At 55.9% G+C, this 20,273-nt stretch overlaps 1 protein-coding gene and 1 long non-coding RNA gene across 4 annotated transcripts; one reads left to right on the top strand and one right to left on the bottom strand.

Annotated features, from left to right (window-relative positions):
• The first annotated feature begins 7,484 nt into the window (after positions 1–7,484).
• On the top strand, positions 7,485–16,165 carry Plk5 (polo like kinase 5 (inactive)). Of its 3 annotated transcripts, none has more exons than XM_087909389.1 (16): positions 7,485–7,670; positions 9,729–9,836; positions 9,999–10,115; positions 10,514–10,643; positions 10,726–10,813; positions 10,895–10,990; positions 11,499–11,697; positions 11,781–11,907; positions 12,051–12,127; positions 12,622–12,726; positions 12,838–12,907; positions 13,177–13,254; positions 13,423–13,579; positions 14,650–14,779; positions 14,856–14,966; positions 15,779–16,165. In XM_087909389.1, exons 1-16 carry the CDS (start codon positions 7,563–7,565, stop codon positions 15,968–15,970), a joined length of 1,893 nt encoding a protein of 630 aa, XP_087765515.1. In that variant the 5' UTR covers positions 7,485–7,562; the 3' UTR covers positions 15,971–16,165. The 3 variants fall into 3 exon arrangements, with proteins under 3 accessions (XP_087765515.1, XP_087765514.1, XP_087765516.1); XM_087909388.1 differs by having other exon boundaries at positions 12,607–12,726; XM_087909390.1 differs by lacking the exon at positions 12,622–12,726.
• Positions 16,166–16,851: 686 nt separating this feature from the next.
• On the bottom strand, positions 16,852–19,606 carry LOC146894025 (uncharacterized). Its single transcript, XR_015002896.2, has 2 exons — positions 19,459–19,606; positions 16,852–17,709 (listed from the first exon to the last, which is right to left on the bottom strand). It is a non-coding gene; the product is annotated as an uncharacterized LOC146894025 (long non-coding RNA).
• Positions 19,607–20,273: the final 667 nt, after the last annotated feature.

The raw sequence follows: 20,273 nt of genomic DNA, 5'->3' as shown, positions 1-20,273 counted from the left end.
GCTGCTCCTGGCCGCTGAACTCGCCTCCTCCAGGAAGCCCACCTGGCTGACCAGGGTCCGGAGCACTTTCCCCTCAGGGCACAGAGCCTGCTGTATACACAGGCTTCAGGGCCCAGCAAGGGCCAGCCATTGGAAACGCCTCAGAGTATAACCACTTAGTGTCATTTTGCAAAGCCACTGTGTGCACAAAACTGAGCTAAGCAGCCAGTCCCAGTGAGGGGAGAAGGCCGCCGGGCCATCACTCCAACTTCTGACGCCATCACCCAGATGAAAAGAGTTAAGGCCTGGCATGGAGTGTTGGGAGGAGCCCCACTGAACAGGGGCCAGAGAGAGGGGTGGCCTAGCTGAGGTCAGCACAAGACTAAGGGTCAGTCCTGAATTCCTGATATGAGAGGAAGGGGCCTCAGTGAAGCAAAGATGAGGACAGTGTTGGGGACGGCCGTTGATGCAGCCGACGCTGAAATTTACAGAGGACATACACAATAGGAAGTATACTCTCCAGGGAGTGCACAGAGTCGGCCCTGAAAGGGAGATGCACATCAGGCATCATGGTCCATGATACATGAAGACAGAAAGCACTATGTCTTGCAGAACATGCATACAGCAGGCCCTGTGCCTGGTATGGCACACACATACAACAGGCATATCCCCTCGCAGGGATAGTATACAGCAGGCACTCTGCTCTGCAGAGTGGCTCTTTCCCCAGAGTCCCTACAACAGTCGCTATACGCGGTAAAGCAGGCGCGCAGCAAAAGCGCCGCGAAAACCGAGCCCCGCAAGGTCATACAGCCGGCACTGATCCCACCAGAGCCTATACAGAAAGTGCCAAGCTCTGCATGCTGTGCACGGAGCAGGCTCTGTGCGACGCCTCGTGCAGTCCCGGATCCGTCCGGTAGAGGGCGCATCAGGGAGCCAGAGCTCCGTTAATTTTGCTGCTGGGGACAGCTCAGCTCCACAGGCCCCACCCAGCTGGGTCCCCATTTCCGAGGCCCTGTCAGGACGGGATGTGGACAGGGGACAGGATTTAGTGCGGCTCTTGGCTATCCGTATGTTCAGGTCACTGAGCTTGCAAACCAAACGCCATCAGCTTGCTTTATGCACTTTAACATTTATCAAGAGGGTACAAGTGGGCGTGGCTGTACAGGAGGATCAGGAGTTTAAGGTCATCCTCAGCTACATAAGATGTTTGAACTAACCTGGGCTACATGAAACTCGGTCTCGGCACAAGACAGGGTTCTGGGGTGGGGCCTTATCTGGCACAGCCACCCCTAAGCGCTTGCAAAACCTGGGAGCGGGGAGACGACATCCCCAACAGAACAGCCAGGAGCGGTTACACACACCTAACATCCAAGAACTGCAGAGGGTCAAAGTCATCGAGTCCCAGGCCAGCCTAGGCTCCAGAGTGAGACGGCCTCAAAACTCATAAAGACGAAAGCTCATGGCGTCCTGTGGGACCAGAACTCTCCTGAGGTCCCTTACCTTACCACCTGGTTCCCAGAATGCTCCCTTCTGCCTCCTGAGTCACTGGGGTCCCATCACCGCGATCCAGACTAGGGCTCTCTGGGGCTCCCAGCTGTGCCATGGCACATGAGGGGGCAGATATATGACCCACACTGTCCAGGTCATCCTGAGCACGGGTGGGATGGGAAAGCTCTGGGCTCCTGTCTTCTTTCTTGGGTGCCCAGTGATGGAGGAAATGTTTTGTTTCTTTTGACTTTTCCTAGTGGCTGCCACTGCGCTCGCGCCTGGTACCTGCTTCATAGTTAATCCAAGAAGTGCAGGGAGCAGGCAGGCAGAGCCAGGGTCTGAGAAATTGGATCCAGCAGGAGCTGAGGTGGGATGCCTAAATTGCTTTCTGTGTTGGCAACATTGTTTCGTGTTTGCTTGTGTGTGTGTGTGTACATTCGTGTGGAGGCTGGAGGTGAACTTCAGGCGTCTTCCTCAATCGCTCTTCCCGTGTCTTTTTCAGACAGGGTCTGTCCCTGGAACTTGCTGATTCACCTAGGCAGCTGGCCAGCAAGACCCGCTGCTCCCGTCTTCACCTCCCCAGCGCTGTGGATCTCATGCAATGTTGTGAGACAGGGTCTCAAGTTGCCCTGGCTGGGCTTGGACTCTCTGTAGTGAAGGATGACCCTGACCCTAAACTACTATGAATCTTCATACCTCCACTTCCACCAGCATGTGCTTCCATACCTGGCTCACTCCTTCCCCATCATCCCCTACACCCCCCTCACCCCCCCACCCCACCCCCATCTATACTGAAACTCAGCTCTTTCCTTGCCATTAGCAAAAAGACCTACACAGACAAAAACAGACCGCTCCAGCAGAAGCCTGGCTAGTTCCAATATCCACACAGCACCCTGCTCAGCAAGGGGAATCGATGTCCCTGCTTAGAGGTCGATGCCACGTCTGGCAGGAGGAAGGATGTGGGGAGGGGCTGGTGCCGCAGGAGTCCCACTTGCTGGTCAGTGGCACCAAGGACACAGGTCCTCTGAGGACACTAACCCTGTCAGCAGGAACATGGATGGCTCAGGCTTTGGGGAGCAGCTCAAGGACAAATCGGACCTTGAAGTTGCACTTGGGGGAAGTCAGCGAGACTTCAGGGCTGGGCAGTGGTGACTCTGGTTCTTAATCCTAGTGCTCGGAAGGCAGAGGCAGGCAGATCTCTGTGAGTTCCAGGCCAGCCAAGGCTACACAGGGAGCTCCTGTCTCGGGAGAGAGAGAGAGAGAGAGAGAGAGAGAGAGAGAGAGAGGAGGTGGGAGAGATGACTCGCAGAGTTTCCTGCTTCTGCAGAGGACTCAGTTTAGTCCCCAGTACCCATGTTGGGCAGCTCTGGGGGAGTCTGGTGGAGGGAAGACTGCAGGAAGCTCTGGGGAATCCAGGGGAGCGACCGCAAGCTCGTGCAACCCATACCCAGACATACGCAGAACTAAAATAAAATAAAAATTCAATAACTATAAAATTTAAAAACAAAGAAAACGTCTGAGTAGACATATCAGGAATAGAGAAATTTTTTTCAAATTTTACTTTATTTTTCTTTTATTTTTTTCATTTTATTTTTTACATGCATTGGTCTTTTGCCTGCATTTATGTCTATGTGAGGGTGTGTCAGATTCTGGATCTGGACTAGCAAACAGAGCTGCCTTGAGGTTGCTGGGAACTGAACCCAGGTCCTCTGGAAGAGCAGCCAGTGCGCTTAACCACTGAGCCATCTCTCACATGCTGTAGCATGTGCTGGAGAGCCTCACTCCTGTTTGTGGCTGTATGATATTCCAGTGTGGGTGAGCACAGTGTGTGTCCGGCATCCATCTGTAGGTTCTGGGTCGTCCTGGAAAGATTTGTGGCATGAGTGCTCTGTGCTCTGTGGAAATGCAAGAGTGTGTGCAAAGGCCCTGGGGTAGGATAGGCTGGGTGTGTGTGCAAAGGCCCTGGGGTAAGAGAGGTGTGTGTGTGTGTGTGTGCAAAGGCCCTGGGGTAGGACAGGCTGAGTGTGTGTGCAAAGGTCCCAGGGTAGGACAGGCTGGATGTGTGTGCAAAGATCCTGGGGTAGGAGAGGTGTGTGTGTGTGTGTGTGTGTGTGTGCAAAGGCCCCAGGTAGGACAGGCTGAGTGTGTGTGCAAAGGCCCCAGGGTAGGACAGGCTGGGTGTGTGTGCAAAGGCTCCCAGATAGGAGAGGTGGGTGTGTGCAAAGACCTTGGGGTAGGAGAGGTGTGTGTGTGTGTGCAAAGGCCCTGGGGTAGGAGAGGTGGGTGTGGGGGGACACAGGGGATGACTCAGTCCAACCCTGAGGGTGCCACCGTGTTGAGACTTTCCTGGCGGTTCTGAATTGGATAGGAAACAGTTGACATCCCGGGCAGAGCCGCTGGCCGGAGGGGATGGATTCAGAGGTAGGTCATCCTTCTGGTCCTTTCTTGATGTGAAACAGTTTCCTCAATTTTCAGTTCCCAGTTGGGTTCCAAACTCAGTGGCCCCGAGGGTTGAGTGGCTCTGCCCAGAGCCCTTGCTTCAGGCTCTGCATGAGGGGCTCAGAATGACACTGGGAGGGATATGAGAGGTTCCTATCAGCCCGCCCCCACCGCCACTGCTGAAGTCACCTTCCTGGGCAGTCAGCGCATGGGGTGTCCCTCTAACGCATGCTCATGCTGGGTCACTTTGCCCAGATCCTGGGAGTTTTGGAGTGCTCGGGATACTCGCTTCATTCCTGCCTCCTCCTGCTTGGGACTCCGAATCTCTGGGGACTTTTCGTGAGTGACTGAGAGCTCACGGGTGCAGCCACGTGGAGCCCAGATAGGAACAGCACACCGTTCCTCAGTCATGCGGTTGGGAGGCCTGGGCCACCTCAGGGACCCACACACCAGCCCTGAGAGTCTCTGGGGAGATGCAGTGGCAGGCAGCAGCCACCCCCTCCACCTGCAGCAGGCGTTTTGAACAAAGCTTCCCAAAACTTCTCCAGAGAGATCTGCTGAGTCCGAAGGGTTGTCTCAGGTCAGCAAAAGCACAGAGACAGGAAGGAACCAGGACCGGGCCTGGAGCACGGCAGGCTCAGGGTGGTCAGGCCTAAAATGCGGGCTGTGGGGGTTCGGTGACAATGTCTAATGTAAAGGCGGCCAGTTTATACCATGCGTGATAGTGCGTGTCTGTCACCTAGAACTCAGGAGGGTTGGGAGTTCAAGGCCACCCTGGACTACACGGGCATTTCTCTTCTTAGCGCATGGCTCACTCACAGGTCTGTGCAACTGCCCCTGCCATTCATATCTAGAACTTTCCTGTTGCCATGCAATAGAAACTCCACCACCCACAAACCCACTTCCTGCCTCTGGATCGACCTCTTCTGGGCACTTCCTGTCCTGGAGAGCCACATTGCATCTGGGTCCACCACTGAGACCATGTCCCTAAGAGCCCTCTGTGCTGTGGGTGTCAGCTCAGTGCTGCTCATGGCTGCACGGTACTCCAGCGTGGGAATGGCCCCACCACGTGTCCGTCCCGTCATGCCTTCGTGGACACTGCTGTGACATCTATGTGTCTCTGTCCATTTTTTTTCTTTGAGTTTTTTGTTGTTACTGGTTTTTAATTTTGTGGGTTTTTTTGTTTTTGTTTTTGTTTTTGTTTTTTGAGACAGGGTTCCTCTGTAGCTTCGGTACCTGTCCTGGAATTCGCTCTGTAGACCATGCTGGCCTTGAACTCAGAGATCCCTCTGCCTCTGCCTTCTTAGTGCAGGGATAAAAGGCATGTGCCACCACCACCCAGCTTCTTTGAGTTTTTGAGTCAGGGTCTTAGTTAGCACAAGTTACCTCTTGAACTCACTCTGTAATCAAAGCTAGCTTGGAACTCGCAATCCTCCTGCCTCAACCCCTGAGCAGCTGGAACCACAACCCTCCTAGCCTTGTAATGAGCGTGAAGCACACACCTGTGTCAAAGTTCACATCTTTTTGTGCACCACCGCACAGTGATCCTGGGGTATAATTTCACTTAGACATTTTCCACCACCCCCAAAGGAGACCCCAAACCCATCCTGCAATTCCTCCACCTCCTAATGTTGTCAGAGGCTTTTCAGGAGAACCGAGAGTGTCTTGGACCAGGCTGAGGTTGGGTATCCCTCCTCAGCGGGGCACAGGCTGGCAGGAGGCCACCCAGCTCCCAGGTGCAGACTCAGCTAGAGACACCCCAGGAGCAGCCAGGGGAGCGGGGAGAGAGCCATCAGCAGATCTGCAGGCTCCAGGGCTCCAGGCCAGGGACTCCGTTCCTTCTATCCCAGGAAGTTTATGTTGTTCTGTGGACTCAGCCATCCACCCAAGCGTTTGTCTCTGCTCCCTGGGGCTGGAAACCAGGAGACAAAAATACAGCTGCCAGCTATAGGAGGTCCACCCCACCTGAAAGCCTTGCTGGAAGACCCTGAGCTTGCGGGAGCCTCCTTGTCTGCCACTTGGGGCGTGAATAGCACACAACTTAGGGACCAGATCCCAGCAGGAAAAAAAAAAAAAAAACCTGGTAACTCTTGTCTTGCACCCCAAACTGCGTTTTAAATTTTGTTATTTTTCCTGTTTGTCTGAGTGTGGACATGAGCAGTCACAGCACATGTGTGGGGGTCCCAGGAATAGAGCTCTGGTTAGAAGTCTTCCGAGGCAAGTGTTTTTACTTGCTGAGCCATCACAAACTCTGCCCCCAACCCTTTTTTCTTCCTCCATGTGCTTGAACCTTGAACCAACTCTTTGTAGCTTTTAAACGTGGCATCATTTTACAGAGGCTAGGCAGCGCTACCTGGGGCACAAGGTAGGTAGTCCACCAACCGCAAGATACTTAGCAAATGCAGTAGGTGTTCAGCCCACGATGGACTGAGTCGACCGGGGAGAGGGAACTGGGTGCCTGGCCACCCCCTCCCCACCCCCATCCACACCAGCTTCCTGTTATCTGGGCTTCTGGGCGACCAGGGACCCTCACCCCAGCTGCAAAGGGGACACCAGTAACTTGGATGAGCCTCTTTCCACAAGATACATGGAGCAACTCCTGAATGCTCCCAGGGGGACATTTAGATGTGAGCACTCGAGGGGTGTTTCTTGTCCCCCTTGGTGGCATGAGCCAGGGAGCCAGGCTAGATTCTAAATCCTGGCTCTGGAAAATTCCATAACCTGAATCCAGCCGCTGGGAGTCAAGCTAATCCCTCCCCATTTATTGTGTTATGTAACATTCGGGGATTAATACTAGAGGCAGATGGCAGGGCTCACAGCCTGCCCTGTGCCTGCCTGGCTTTGGGACTGAGGGGACTCCCAACCAGCACACGGTGGCGGGGCCCAGGGACCCACATTCTTGTGGTGCAGAAGTCGCTGCTTGCAGCCTGAGGGGGGTGTTGGAGGGGAGGGTTGGCTCAGGTGCCGGGTTGTCTGAGGTTCTGAAGAGTCCACAGGCTAGCTTGGTATCTATCAGCCGCATCTAAGCCTCCAACTCCATCTCACTCGGCTATCACAGCCAGTGCCCACCTTCTGCCCCTCATCCTGGTTGCCACGTCTTCCGTGGCACCCCACCCCCACGGCACTCCATTTGTGCCGGTAGCCTTCCAGACCTTTGTCTTTGGTCCCTATGTCACCAAACCTCTCTAGGTTGCCCTCCCTCTGAATCCTGCTGTGACTTTCCAGTGCCCAAGTTGATGAAGTCCCACAGGTCGCTCTCTCTTGTAGGGAGGACCCAGCCAGATGCACTTGCTCCACTAGCCTCAAGTCTTCCATACACCCCAGACAGACTCCTGGGGCGGGCTTCTCTGCAAATAAACCAGCCGACTCCACTGGGCCTCAGTTTCACCGATGGGTGAACCGAGTGCGGTCAACAGGTCCTAGGAGGCGTAGGGATGGGAGCGCGGTAGAACTAAGCCTGGCTCCGGGTTTGCTCCAGAGCACCTGCTGGTGCTGGCAGGATCCCATGGGCGTCCGGGCCCCGCCCCGCCCCGCCCCGCCCCCACTCTCCAATAAGACCCGCTCCAGCGGCTCGCGGGCCCAGAGCAGCAGTGTTGCCGGCAGCAGTGGGTTGCGCAGTCCCCGCGCCCGCTGTGCGCCCAGGCCCAACCCAACAGATGGAGCCCCGGTCACAGCGGCGGCGGCGGAGCCGCCAGCTGGTGGCCGCCTTCCTGCGCGACCCGGGCTCGGGGCGCGTGTACCGGCGCGGGAAACTGATTGGCAAGGTGGGGGTTTCCGCGCGCGCTTACACACACCCGAGTTCAAAACGCGGGAAGGGGGAGAGCTGGAAGGGTCGAGAGCTGGGCGGGAATGCACGCGCGATGATTGGCACCTCCGGTCCCCTGAGTTTGGGGTCTGGGCTGCAGGGCGGATGGCGAGGTGGGAACCGCACTTGGCGTGCTGTCTACGGGCGTGTGCGGGGCGTGTATGCGCCCGCGTTAGCCGGGCACTGAGTATCCCATGGGTGCACAACTGGTGCTCCACACGCAATGGCGAGGCTGTCACTCACGCCCCCCGCCCCCCCCCCCAGCGGTGGGTGCTGAGCAGCGCGTGGGGTCCGTGCCCTGCACCCACTTGCCTACCTGGCTATGGCTGGGGATTGCTCCCTTGGTGGCCGAGGACGCTGGAGGGTGTTGAGCTCTGAGTCTGGGTGTTGTGTCGTGTGTCCAGGGGGTTATTAGGGTGTGCCTGGGTGCTGTGTTTTGTGTCTACGTTCTGTGTTTGAAGGCCTTCATGTGTTAAAGGATGTAGCGTGTGTCTGGGTGAAGCTTGTGGTATGTCTGGGTGTTGTTTTGTATATCTGTACTGGATCACGTGTTGTCATGAGTTTGTTTCTGAGTGTTGTGTGTGTGAGTATTTAGAGTCTGGGTGTTGTGTGTCCAGATAGTTTGTCTATGTGTGTGTTGTGCGTGCGTGTGTCTGGCTGTTGTCAGTCTGGGTGCTGTGTGTGTAGTTGTGTGTGGATGTGCTGTGGGGGTGTCTGATTGGCTGTGTGTAGGCGGTTTGTATATGGGTGCTGTGTGTGGATGATGCCAAGTGGGGGAATGCTGTTTGTAGGTGTGTGTGAAGTTCTGTTTGTGGATGTGTGTCAATGCGGTAAGAGGGCGCTGTGTTTGTAGGTGGAAGTACTGTGTGTGGATGCTGTGTGTGTGTGTGGATGCTGGGGGGGTGCTGTGTGTGTGGATGCTGTGTGTGTGTATGGTGTGTGTGTGTGTGTATGGTGTGTGTGTGTGTATGGTGTGTGGGGGGGGTGCTTTTGTGTGTGGATGCTGTGTGTGTGTGGATGGTGTGTGTGTGTGGATGCTGTGTGTGTGTGAATGCTGTGTGTGTGGATGGTGTGTGTGTGTGTGTGTGTAGGCTGTGTGTGTGTGTGGATGCTGTGTGTGTTGTGGATGCTGTGTGTGTGTGTGTGTGGATGCTGTGTGTGTGTGTGTGTGTGTGTGGATGCTGTGTGTGTAGATACTGTGTGTATGTGGATGCTGTGTATGTGTGGATGCTGTGTGTGTATGGGGATGCTGTGTGTGTGTGTGTGTGTGGATGCTGTGTGTGTGTGGATGCTGTGTATGTGGAAGTTGTGTGTGTGCGGGTGCTGTGTATGTGGATGCTGTGTGTGTGTGGATGCTGTGTGTGTGGATGCTGTGTGTGTGTGGATGCTGTGCGTGTGTGGATGCTGTGTGTGTGGATGCTGTGCGTATGTGGATGCTATGTGTGTGTGGATGCTGTGTGTGTGGATGCTGTGTGTGTGTGTGAATGCTGTGTGTGTGTGAATGCTGTGTGTGTGTGGGTGCTGTGTGTGTGTGTATGCTGTGTGTGTGTATGCTGTGTGTGTGTGTGTGTGTGGATGCTGTGTGTGTAGATACTGTGTGTATGTGGATGCTGTGTATGTGTGGATGCTGTGTGTGTGTGTGGATGCTGTGTGTGTGTGGATGCTGTGCGTGTGTGGATGCTGTGTGTGTGGATGCTGTGCGTATGTGGATGCTATGCGTGTGTGGATGCTGTGTGTGTGGATGCTGTGTGTGTATGGGGATGCTGTGTGTGTGTGTGGATGCTGTGTGTGTGGGTGCTGAGTTTCTGGGTTTCATGGGTTCCTCACTGTCCTGTGCAGCAGAGTTCATGGGCCTCCTGCTTTGACAGAGCCCGTGGGTCTCATCTCTTTGTGTGTGGGGGGGACTGTGGTGTGGGGTGTCTGGGTGTGACAGTAGGGGAGCCTTGGCTGAGTCTGTAGCAGGCCTGTGTCTCTGGGTGTGGTCCACTGTCTGCATCTTGTCTCCTGTCCTCTGCAGGGCGCCTTCAGCCGCTGCTACAAGCTCACGGACATGTCCACCAGCGCGGTGTTCGCCCTCAAGGTGGTGCCAAGGGGCGGGGCGGGGCGGCTGCGCCTGCGCGGGAAGGTGAGACAGTCATCTCACACACACACACACACACACACACACACACACACACACACCTGTCCAAAACCTGTCCCAGGGCTGCCCTGCTTCCCTCCTTGCAAGCGACCCAGGCCTGGGGCCTGTCGCCTGCACCGCAACTCAGGGACCTTCATGGGGACACAGGTGGAGCGTGAGATCGCCCTGCACAGCCGTCTGCGCCATCGCAACATCGTGGCCTTCCACGCACACTTTGCAGACCGCGACCACGTATACATGGTGTTGGAGTACTGCAGCCGCCAGGTAGCCGTGGGCCTGGTGGGTCGGGCAGGGCTTCGTGTGTTGGCTCTGGGTTAGCTAAACCAGGCAGTGTTGAGCTGTGTTGAGCCCCCTGTCGCTTGAGGGGGTGACTGGGGTGAGGCCTGGGTCAGGCCACGCCACTGAGAGCCAGACAGGCCTGTTGTCTGTCCTGTCTGTGTCTCTAGGTCCCCGTAACTACCGGTGTCTCCCTGTGCCCACGCCATGTCCACTTCCTGCCCTCTGTCCACTCACTAGCGTCCCCTGGTCCCCACACATGGCCTCCTGCACCCACCTGGGCCCACAGCCTCAGCCGTGCTCGCCCTGGCCGAGCGGGGTTTCCCTGGGCCCAGGTGTGAGCACAGAATCCGCAGCCCATCTATTGAGTGCCAGGTCCCCCGCAGTCCCTGGCTCACGTGCTGAAAGCGCGGAGGACCCTGACTGAGCCTGAGGTGCGCTATTACCTTCTGGGACTGGTCAGCGGCCTGCGCTACCTGCACCAGCATCGCATCGTGCACAGGGACCTGAAGCCCAGTAAGCACGAGAAAGGGACTTTTGGGGTGCTACGAGAGTGGCGAAGGACTGGGGGGCTATAATGCTCCCATGCCACCCGCAGGTAACTTCTTCCTTAACAAGAACATGGAGGTGAAGATCGGAGACCTGGGGCTGGCTGCCCGGGTGGGGCCCACCGGTCACTGCCACAGGTAAAGGTGGGAGGTTCTGGTGGTCCCGAGTGGGGCCAGGAAGTCCCCGCCTTCCTGAACCTCCCATGGTTCCCCTCCCAGGGTGCTCTGCGGAACCCCAAACTTCCAGGCTCCTGAGGTGGTGTCCCGCAATGGGCACTCCTGCAAGTCTGATATCTGGGCTCTGGGCTGCGTCATGTAAGAGTGAGCCTGACCGGGTCTGGGGGAGACCGGGTGTGGGCAAGGAGAGCGAGCATGGGGGTGGGTGTGTATGCACACACTGGATGTTCGCATGGCACTCCTGGCTCTGAACTCACAGAGATCCCCCTGCCTCTGCTTTCCCAGTGCTGAGAGTAAAGATGCATGCCTCTTCACCCAGTGAGCACCTAGCCCTTAATGTCCAGGCTTGGATTTCTGGTCCCATGCTGGGTGCTGCAGCATGAAAGCCCTGGATGCCATCCCAGACCACGCAAGCCAGGCATGGCAGTGCACACTTGTCATTGCCAGACCGGGGGAGGTGACGCAGGTCACAGGGGAGGTGGACGCAGGTGGGGGGCAGCCAGCTGGAGTGTATCTTGGGCAGGGATGGAGCCAGGGTAGCGGAGTCGGGGTGGGCTGGGCTGGGCTAGGTGTGTAGAGAAAGGTGTGAACTCCCAGAGCCGGGCACTTTGTGACTAACTTCTGCCCCGACTGCCCGGCTGCGCAGGTACACGGTGCTGATGGGCACACCCCCCTTCGCTGCGGCGCCCCTGTCGGAGATGTACCGACGAATTCGGGAAGGCCACTATCTGGAGCCCGCTCACTTGTCTCCCAGCGCCCGCAGCCTCATCGCGCGGCTCCTGGCCCCCGACCCTGCTGAGCGGCCCAGCCTGGATCACTTACTCCAGGATGATTTCTTTACTCAGGTGAGGGGGTGTCCCCCGGGTGAGCCCCTGGGGACCAGGGACCGTCTAGATCCAGGGCTGACCGCAGCTCACTGACTCCCAAGGGCTTCACTCCAGAGCGGCTGCCTCCACATTCCTGCCACAGCCCGCCCGGCTTTGCCTTCCCACCACCGCTGGGCAGATTGTTCCGCAAAGTGGGCCAGCTCCTGCTGACCCAGTGCCGGCCACCTTGTGAGTAGCTGTCCCCTAGCTTGTCACAGCCTCTCACCTGCCTCAGGCCTGCCATCTGTCTCCCTTCCACGGGCGTGACCCAGGTGGGAGAGGATGGCAGGAGCGATTGTCATCATTGTTCTCCAAACCTGTGCTTCCCTCAGGTCCCTTTACCTCAAAAGAGCCTTCAGGTCCTGCAGAAGAAGGGACGGAACCTGACCACGTGGAGTCCAGCAATGAGGTGAGCAGTTCAGTGAGGTCTACAGGGAAGAACTCCTAGTTTCTTGAAGCCCCGGACTTGCATCCTTCCACCTAGAGACCCCAGACCTTGAACCCTGCCAGCTCTGAGTCACACCTCCTCCCCTCACTGGGGATTGAGGCTCCACCCTGACCACGCCCCTAGCCCCTCACTGGGGGTTCTGGGCGGGGCTCCACCATGACCACGCCCCCAGCCCCTCACTGGGGGTTCTGGGCGGGGCTCCACCCTGACCACGCCCCCAGCCCCCTCACTGGGGATTCTAGGCGGGGCTCCACCCTGACCACGCCCCCAGCCCCCTCACTGGGGATTCTAGGCGGGGCTCCACCCTGACCACGCCCCCAGCCCTCACTGGGGATTCTAGGCGGGGCTCCACCCTGACCACGCCCCCAGCCCCCTCACTGGGGATTCTAGGCGGGGCTCCACCCTGACCACGCCCCCAGCCCCCTCATTGGGGGTTCTAGACAAGACTGCTTCAGTTCCAGTCCCAGCTGTCCCTCACCCTCACGTTTGGAGACCACGGGACCCTGCTCACATCAGTTTCACTACATTTGTTGAGTGCTTGCTCCATGACTGTGCAGCAGGCAAGTTTTGTCTGAAAAGGAAGCCTGTTCTGTGTGTAAAGTGGCTCTGGGGGCTCCCTCAGGAACGGGAGGTACATTAACCTCTGCTCTCTCCCAACACCTCTGTCTCAGGACAGGGCTCCTGTCTGTGCTGAGAGTCCAGTACTCCTCACACTCGGGACGCTGCAGACCAGCCTAGCAGGTGAGCAGCAGCGAGCCTCGCCCCGGCATAGGCATATGCCGAGGACTCGGTCGGAATAGGGACGCCCCTGTGTCCTAACGAGGGCGACAGCCGCGCTGGCCTCAGTTTGTCCACCTGTAAAACGTAACAAACACCCGGGATAATCAGGGTTTGATTAACATCTTTTGGGAGGGCAGGTGTGGGGACCCTGCTGATGGGGGGGGAGGGGACCCCCCTCTTTGGTGGATGTTCAGTGCTGTCTGGGCACCTGTGTGACTCTGTCTTAACAGACCCAAAGGGGAGCTTGGCTCTTCAGGTGGAGGCTGCGACCAGGAAAATGCACCTATGCTTGGATGCAGGACCTGTGGGTATGGCAGCCAGAAAAAAGTGGAAGGCTGAGGGGGCCTAGAAGCGCCTAGCCCAGGCCCACCGCATCCGGACCCTAGCCCAGCTCCCCCCCCAGCCCTGCCCCTCCTCATCCTACCCCTCCCAGCCCAGTTCCTGACCCTGGCTCTTTTTTCTCCCCTTCGGCTCAGCTGCACAGGAACCCCCGGGGGAGCAGCGGCCCGTCCTCTGGGCTCCCAAGTGGGTGGATTATTCCCTCAAGTACGGCTTTGGCTACCAACTGTCTGACGGGGGCAGTGGCGTGCTGTTTCGGGATGGCTCCCACATGGCCCTGCGCCCCCAAGGAGGGTAATTGCTGGGACTCCTAGCCCCAGGGAACCAGTTCTACCCGACCACCTGTGTATGGGGTGTCCGCCAGGAGGAGAACTCAGTAACACAAATGAGGGAGTTGGTTTCCTGTTCTTTACCACATGAGGAAAACCAGTTGAGGTGGGAGAGGGGACTGTTGGGTCACTGGGGAAGCCTTGTTCCTGGAGAACAAGATGGTGGCTCAGTAGACAGGAGTGCTCACCTGGCATACACAAGGCCCAGGGTTCCCTCCCCATCAGAGTGTGAACAGGCAGTGGCCCACACCTGTCGTCCCAGCACCTTGAGGTAGAGGTAGGGGGATCAGGAGTTCAGTTGCCATCCTCAGCTACAGAGAAAGTTCAAGGCCAGCCTGGGCTAGTGAGGCTGGGAAGCACAAGGTCTCCAAACACAAAGGAGCTGACATCAGACCGCGTCAGGCTGAGTTTGGCAATATGGAACCGACTCACACTGTGTGTGACAAGAAATGATGGTGTGCCGGATCTCGCGTGCATGAAGAAGCCAGAGGCCCGCACCAGCATTCCTCATGACTCCTCCTCCTATTCCTGACCTAGGAGTTCTCATTTCCCCTAGGCTGGCTGGCCAGTGCGTCCCAGGGATCCTCCTGCCTCCCCTGGGGTTACAGACCTGTGCCACCACACCTGGCTTTTACCTGGGTGCTGGGATTCCCAACTCAGGTTCTCATGCCGAGCCGTCTCCTTGGTCCCGTGACTCGTTTCTGTTTTTCTTTTGGTTGGGGACGGCACCGAGAACTTTGGGGATGTCCTCGGCTACTGAGCCCGCCTCCCAAGCACCACAGTGTTCTTGGTGTGAGAGGCCTCTGGGCTGGCCAGGGTAGTGGCCGTTTCTGTGGAGACAGACGAGGAGCAGACCCTGATGTAGTTGGCCTATGAAAGGTGCTTCTGGGATGGTCAGTGCTCTGACTGACCACCAGCCAGAGTTATATGCAGCACAGTGATGCTTGGGTAGCAATGAGGTTCAGCTACAAGGGAGGACCGCCCCCAAGCATAGGTCATCCAGGACAGAGACTCATTCAGGCCCCTGGTCCCCAGCCATGTCTCCTACCAACCTGACCAAGGGACTCTGTGGACCTTCACCCTGAGGGACGTCCCCAGCCCGCTGCGTGCCAAGCTGGCTGTCCTGAGGCTCTTTGCCTGCTATATGCAGAGGCGTCTGAGGGAGGTGAGGGCCTGGAGTGGGGGAGGAACAGGAGAGGGAGGTGTCCATCCAGAAGACCCTGACCAGCATGTCCCCACAGGAGGGGACTGTGTCCATGGCTGTGGCACCCGCTTCTCCTGACTTCTCTCTGCTGAATTTCATTGCCGATTCCCAGGCACTGGTTATGTTGTTTAGCAATGGGACCGTGCAGGTAAGCGACCAGAACGGCAGGCTTTGACAGCTTTCAGGACACCAGGGACTGTGTGGCCTCTGAAAGAATATGGAATCCAGAGGTCACATCCTGTGTCCTCAGCCCAGTCAGAGCCAGGGAGCAGCCCCCTGCCCTAGGGAATCCTGGGTCTCTGGGCACAGTGAAGTCGAGGGGGCTAGGGCCTGGGATGGAGCCGAGGTGCCCTGAAGAGTCACTGCTGGGGCTCTGCCTGAACCTGGGGCTGCTCTGGGCATAGGGAAACACTAACGATAACAAAGACAGGGGATGTTTGTGATAAGGACACTCGAGAGTTCAAGATCGTCCTTGGCTATATAGAAACTTTGAAACCAACCTTTACCGGGTCGAAGGAAAACAAAAAGAATGAAAGAGACTAAAGGATGGGCAGGCGAGATGGCTAAAGACGCTAAAGGCGCTAACGGCGCTTGCCTCCAAGTCTGACGACCCAAGTGCAATCCCCAGGACCCACACGGCAGACAGGGCCGACCCCAGCATGTTGTCTTCTGACGGTTCCGTGTGTGCCATGACAAACACATGCATAAATACACACAAATAGTAAATTAAAACGTAAGAAGAGAGAATGAGGGGAACGCGTGTGTTACCGGGTTGAGGTGGCTGGGGTGGGGAATCCCCGGTTGAGACCATTTCTGTTGGTTTCATGGAGCCCTTGGCCTCCAGTCTTGACTCTCACAGGTGCAGATCCTGTGCCAGTGTTTGTGCCGATCCCCAGGGTCAGAGCTGGGGCCAGTATGGTCGACTCTGGTCACCTTGATCTTAAAGTCACTCTCTCCCAGGTCAGCCTCAGGACATCCCAAACCCAGCTGGTGCTGAGTGGGGAAGGCGAAGACTTTCTGCTCACCCTCTGGGCGCCGGGGAGGCCCGGTAAGGGCAGCTCCTACTCTTTGGACGTCCTACGGAGTCATGGCTGCACTCCTGCCATGCACCAGCACCTGCGCCACGCACTGCGCCTGCTCCACGGTGTCTAATGAGTCAGAAGGTCTGACTGAACCTCTGCATGTTGGTGCTGGGCTCTGTCTGCTTCTGTCGGCTTCCGCTGTACAGTTGGCGTCCATGGAGGGTGGACACATTGGGGTCTTTATGGTACGACGATTTAAGATAGAATCTTGTTGGGCCCTGTTGGATTTTCATTAAAAAATAAAAATAAAAACATTAAAACAAAACCTGTCGCTATAAGTTGGCGTCTAACTCATTTTGTTTGTTTATTTTAGATTTATTTATTTTCTGTGCATGAATGTTCTGCTTGCATGCAACTCTGGGCATCATGTGAGTGCCTAGTGTCTGTAGAGACCAGCAGAGGGTGTCAGGACCCCACACCACACCTCTGGAACTAGAATTACAGGTGGTTGTGAGTCACCATGTGGGTGCTGAGAATCAAATCTGGCTCCTCTGCCAGAGCAGCAAGTGCCCTCAACTACTGAGCCGTCTCTCCAGCTTTTTGCTGTTCTTGTTAAAAATCAGGGTGACCTGTAGCCCAGGCTGGCCTGGAACTTGTTGTGAAATATTTGTTTAACGATGCAGAGATGTTTTGTCTTTAGCTATGTAAATATGTGCTGCACTTGTTCAATTATGTAAAGATGTGTTGCTGTTTTACCTTGCCTGCCTAAGGCCCATGACTGGTCTAATAAAAAGCTGAACAGCCAGTAGCAAGGGAGGAGGTATAGGCAGAACTTCCATGCAGGCAGAGTAAATAGGAGGAGGAACTTAGGCTCAGGAAGAAAAAAGAGACAGCAGGGGCCAGACAGACAGGGTGGAAGCAGGAGAGCGGACACAGAATGACAGAAAGGTAAAACGTAGATGAAGAGAAACAGGTTAGACTGAGTTAAAAGAACTGATGGGCCGACCGGGCGGTGGTGGTGCACGCCTTTAATCCCAGCACTCGGGAGGCAGAGGCAGGCAGAGCTCTGTGAGTTCGAGGCCAGCCTGGTCTACAAGAGCTAGTTCCAGGACAGGTTCCAAAGCTACAGAGAAACCCTGTCTCGAAAAACAAAAAACAAAAACAAACAAAAAAGAAATGCATGCCTGTTATCTGGCACTTGGCAGGCTAAGGGCACATCTTAGAGCCCTTACTCCCTGGGAGGACCTGAGGGGTGAGGAGAGGGGTAGGGGCACTCTGTTAGACAGGGGCTGAGGCGGGGTTGAGGGAGGGTCGATGGGCGGGGCCGAACGAGGGGCAGGACTGGGGCGGGGCGGGCTGATGGCTGAGGATGCTCCTGATAGATATAGATACGCTGTGGTTTTATTGGAAGAGGGCAGGGAGATCAGCTGTTCTCTGTGGATGTTGGGGGAGAAGGTTGCAAGCGAAGGTGGTGGGTGCTCTGGATATAAAGGTCTTCCTTGGCATAGATTGGAGGAGGAAAGGGATCTGCATGGAGCAGGGTGGGGTTGTCGGGGGCCCTGGGGACGAGAGAGAAAGGAAGTGTGGAAGAGGCGCAGTCAGGAAAGTATCAGTGGAGCTCAGGGAGGTGTCTCCTTTGGTTGACGATTCTTCAGCACAGCTCCGTGAAGACACAGCTGCCAGCTTCCTCCTCATCTACTCCAGCTCTGGAGGCTCCTCTCCCATCAGTTCCCGTCATGGGGTCCCACACTGTGCGGGCTGCCGCCTCCGGTCCTCTCACTAAGCCCAGTGTCCTGGAGGTCCCTCCATGCCATGCTCAGAGTCTCAGTCCTGTTCAGATGCACTGGGATCATCCTCTGTTGGAAAGGTCTAGAAACAAACAAAGGCAAGGATTCTCTGTCTCTACGCCTGTCTCTCTCTCCCTGTGTGTGTGTGTGTGTGTGTGTGTGTGTGTGTGAGTCCCAGCCTGTCTTAGTTAAGGTTCCTATTGTTCTGAAGAAACACAACGTCCATGGCAAGTCTTACAAAGGAAAACGTGTCATTGGGAGGTCTCGTTTACAGTTTCAGAGGTTCGGTCCATTATCGTCATGGTGGGCCATGGCGGCATGGTGGCAGACGTGGTGCTGGCTCCATCTTGATCAGAAAGCAGTGGGAGTGGACTGTTTCACTGGATTGTCCTGAACACATATGAGACTTCAAAGCCCGCCTCCACAGTGACACACTTCCTCCAAAAAGACCCCACCTCCTAACAGTGCCACTCAGTTTGGTACCCATTTTCTTTCGAACCACCACATGGCCACCCCATCTTTTAGGCCAGCACTTACTGTTATGCGCAGATCTACAAAGCCTCCCAAAAACCAACTAGGAGACCGAGTCCCTTACGTAAAAACAAAGAGCCTTTACTCTACTCAAATTCCAACTCTCTGTGTCCAACACAAGGGCGTGATCTGAGGGCCCCGAGCTCAGTTAGGGTGAGGCATTTCTAAGGTTTGGGACCCTGACTGGCTGACAGTGCACAGACAAACACGCAGGCGATACACTTATGCCCACAAAATAAGGATAAACACAGGTTGTGCTGGCACATGCTTGTCATCCCAGCACTCAGGAGGCTGAGGCAGGGGGATCTCTGTGAGCTCAAGGCCAACCTGGTCTACAGAAGGAGTTCCAGGACAGCCAGGGCTACACAGAGAAACCTTGTCTAGAAAAGTCTAAAACCAAAAAACCCCACAAGATCTCTCGCCTCTCCCTGTGGAGGCCCTGGGTTCCTTTGTCAGCTCCGGCCACACTTCTGCCATTCCCGCCATCTCGGTGCCCTGGAGGTGGGGGCAGGAGGATCAGCTTCAGGTACCATAGTGAGTTCTAGGACAGTCTATCTCAGAAAGAGAGCAGGGAGAACGAGGGAGGGAGGAAGCCGGGTCTAGAATGTGCTGGAATCCCAAGAGCTCAGTGCCCAGAAGAATAAAAACCACCTCTTCTGGTTTTGTGTGCCCACCACCAAGGCCCGGTGTAGAGCTCATCGGCCAGGCCTAGATCACATGACCTTACCCTCCACACCCTCCTGGACTAGGTGGTAAATTGACACTGGAATTGACGTCATAACCTCAATTAAAACCTATTCTCCCCCCCCCCCCCGTCCATCCTCCCTCACTCTCTCCTTCCCTTCCAATCTCTCTCTCTCTCTGTCTCTCGTCCTGAAACTTACTCTGTAGACCAGGTTGGCTTGAACTCGCAGAGATCCTCCTGGCTCTGCGTTCTGTATCTGGGATTAAAGGTGTGCACCACCATGCCCGCCAAAATCCATTTCTTTTATTCTTACTTATGTTTATGTGTGAGCGTGTATGTTATCAGCATGCAGTACCAGCAAAGGCCAGGAGGGGGCGCCACCGTCCTGGAGCTGGATTTACAGGCGCTGTAAGTCACTAGGTGGGTGCTGGCTAGGGAGCCCAGGTCCTCAGGACTAGCAGAAACCACTCCTCACCCCAACCACACCTGCGGTCCCACCCCTTTACCCCAGCCACGCCTGAAGCCCCACCCCTCCACCCAGCCACGCCTGCAGCCCCACCCCTCCTCCACCCAGCCACGCCTGCAGCTCCACCCAGCCACGCCTGCAGCCCCTACCTCTTTGAAGGTTTCACCTAGTACCACGGTCCCTGCTGTAAACTCTGTTCCTGAGGACTGGGCTGAGCGAGGAGCCGTCACATCTGACTTTGTGGCTTTTGTGTCTACCCAGAATGCTCGTCTCGGGGTAAGAACGGCACAGAACAGGGTGAGCTTCCCCGAGGGACTGACTGTCTTGCTAAATGACCTACCTAACGTGCATATTCCCATCTGCCCGTGGGCGTCAGCTCGGTAGCGATCTGTGAGAATCTCCCACGCCCTGAGCCCACAATGGTGGTTTATTAAAAATAAACTAACTACAGAATACATCAATTCCTAACCTCCCAGGACGATTTGTTTCTAGGCAGAAAGAACTTCAACAAATGGACTCTTGCCCACTCTTCCGCCCACTGAAACTCTGGAATTTTCGTTGGAGGGGTTAGCAAGGAGATCAAGAAACAAAATTATTGACCCAGGTGCTCTGACACTCGCCTGGTGGGAAGATCGGAAGTTCAAGGTCATACCCAACCACGTCCTGAGTTCCAGGCTGGTCTGGGCTACGTAAAACACTATCTCAAAAACACAAGCAAACAAACAAAAACAATTAAAAAAAAAAACCCTAGGCTGGCAAGATGGTTCAGAGTAAGGGGACACTGAGGCCCTGAGTTTGAGACACACGTGATAGAAAACGCTCACGAGTTGTCTTCTGCCCGCACACTCACACGGAGGCACACAGCAATACTAAATAAATAATGAGCAACTGAGAATGAGAGATGCGGAGGAAAAGACAGCGAAGCTATTAAACCGGACCTGATAACCAATGCCTGGAATGCCAA

The sequence above is a fragment of the Myodes glareolus genome, chromosome 8, assembly GCF_982192425.1.
Source record: "Myodes glareolus chromosome 8, mMyoGla1.1, whole genome shotgun sequence".
NCBI lineage: Eukaryota > Metazoa > Chordata > Mammalia > Rodentia > Cricetidae > Myodes > Myodes glareolus.
Note: the sequence above shows the minus strand (reverse complement) of the source record. Positions and strands in the feature narration are given on the sequence as shown.

Bases quoted from the DNA above. Each gene is read 5' to 3' on its own strand.
- Plk5 (XM_087909388.1), top strand. From the start codon at position 7,563: ATGGAGCCCCGGTCACAGCGGCGGCGGCGGAGCCGCCAGCTGGTGGCC. The intron at 10,814-10,894 runs GTAAAGGTGGGA...TTCCCCTCCCAG, and splicing joins CCCACCGGTCACTGCCACAG to GGTGCTCTGCGGAACCCCAA. The intron at 12,128-12,606 runs GTGAGCAGTTCA...TGGGGGTTCTAG, and splicing joins ACGTGGAGTCCAGCAATGAG to ACAAGACTGCTTCAGTTCCA.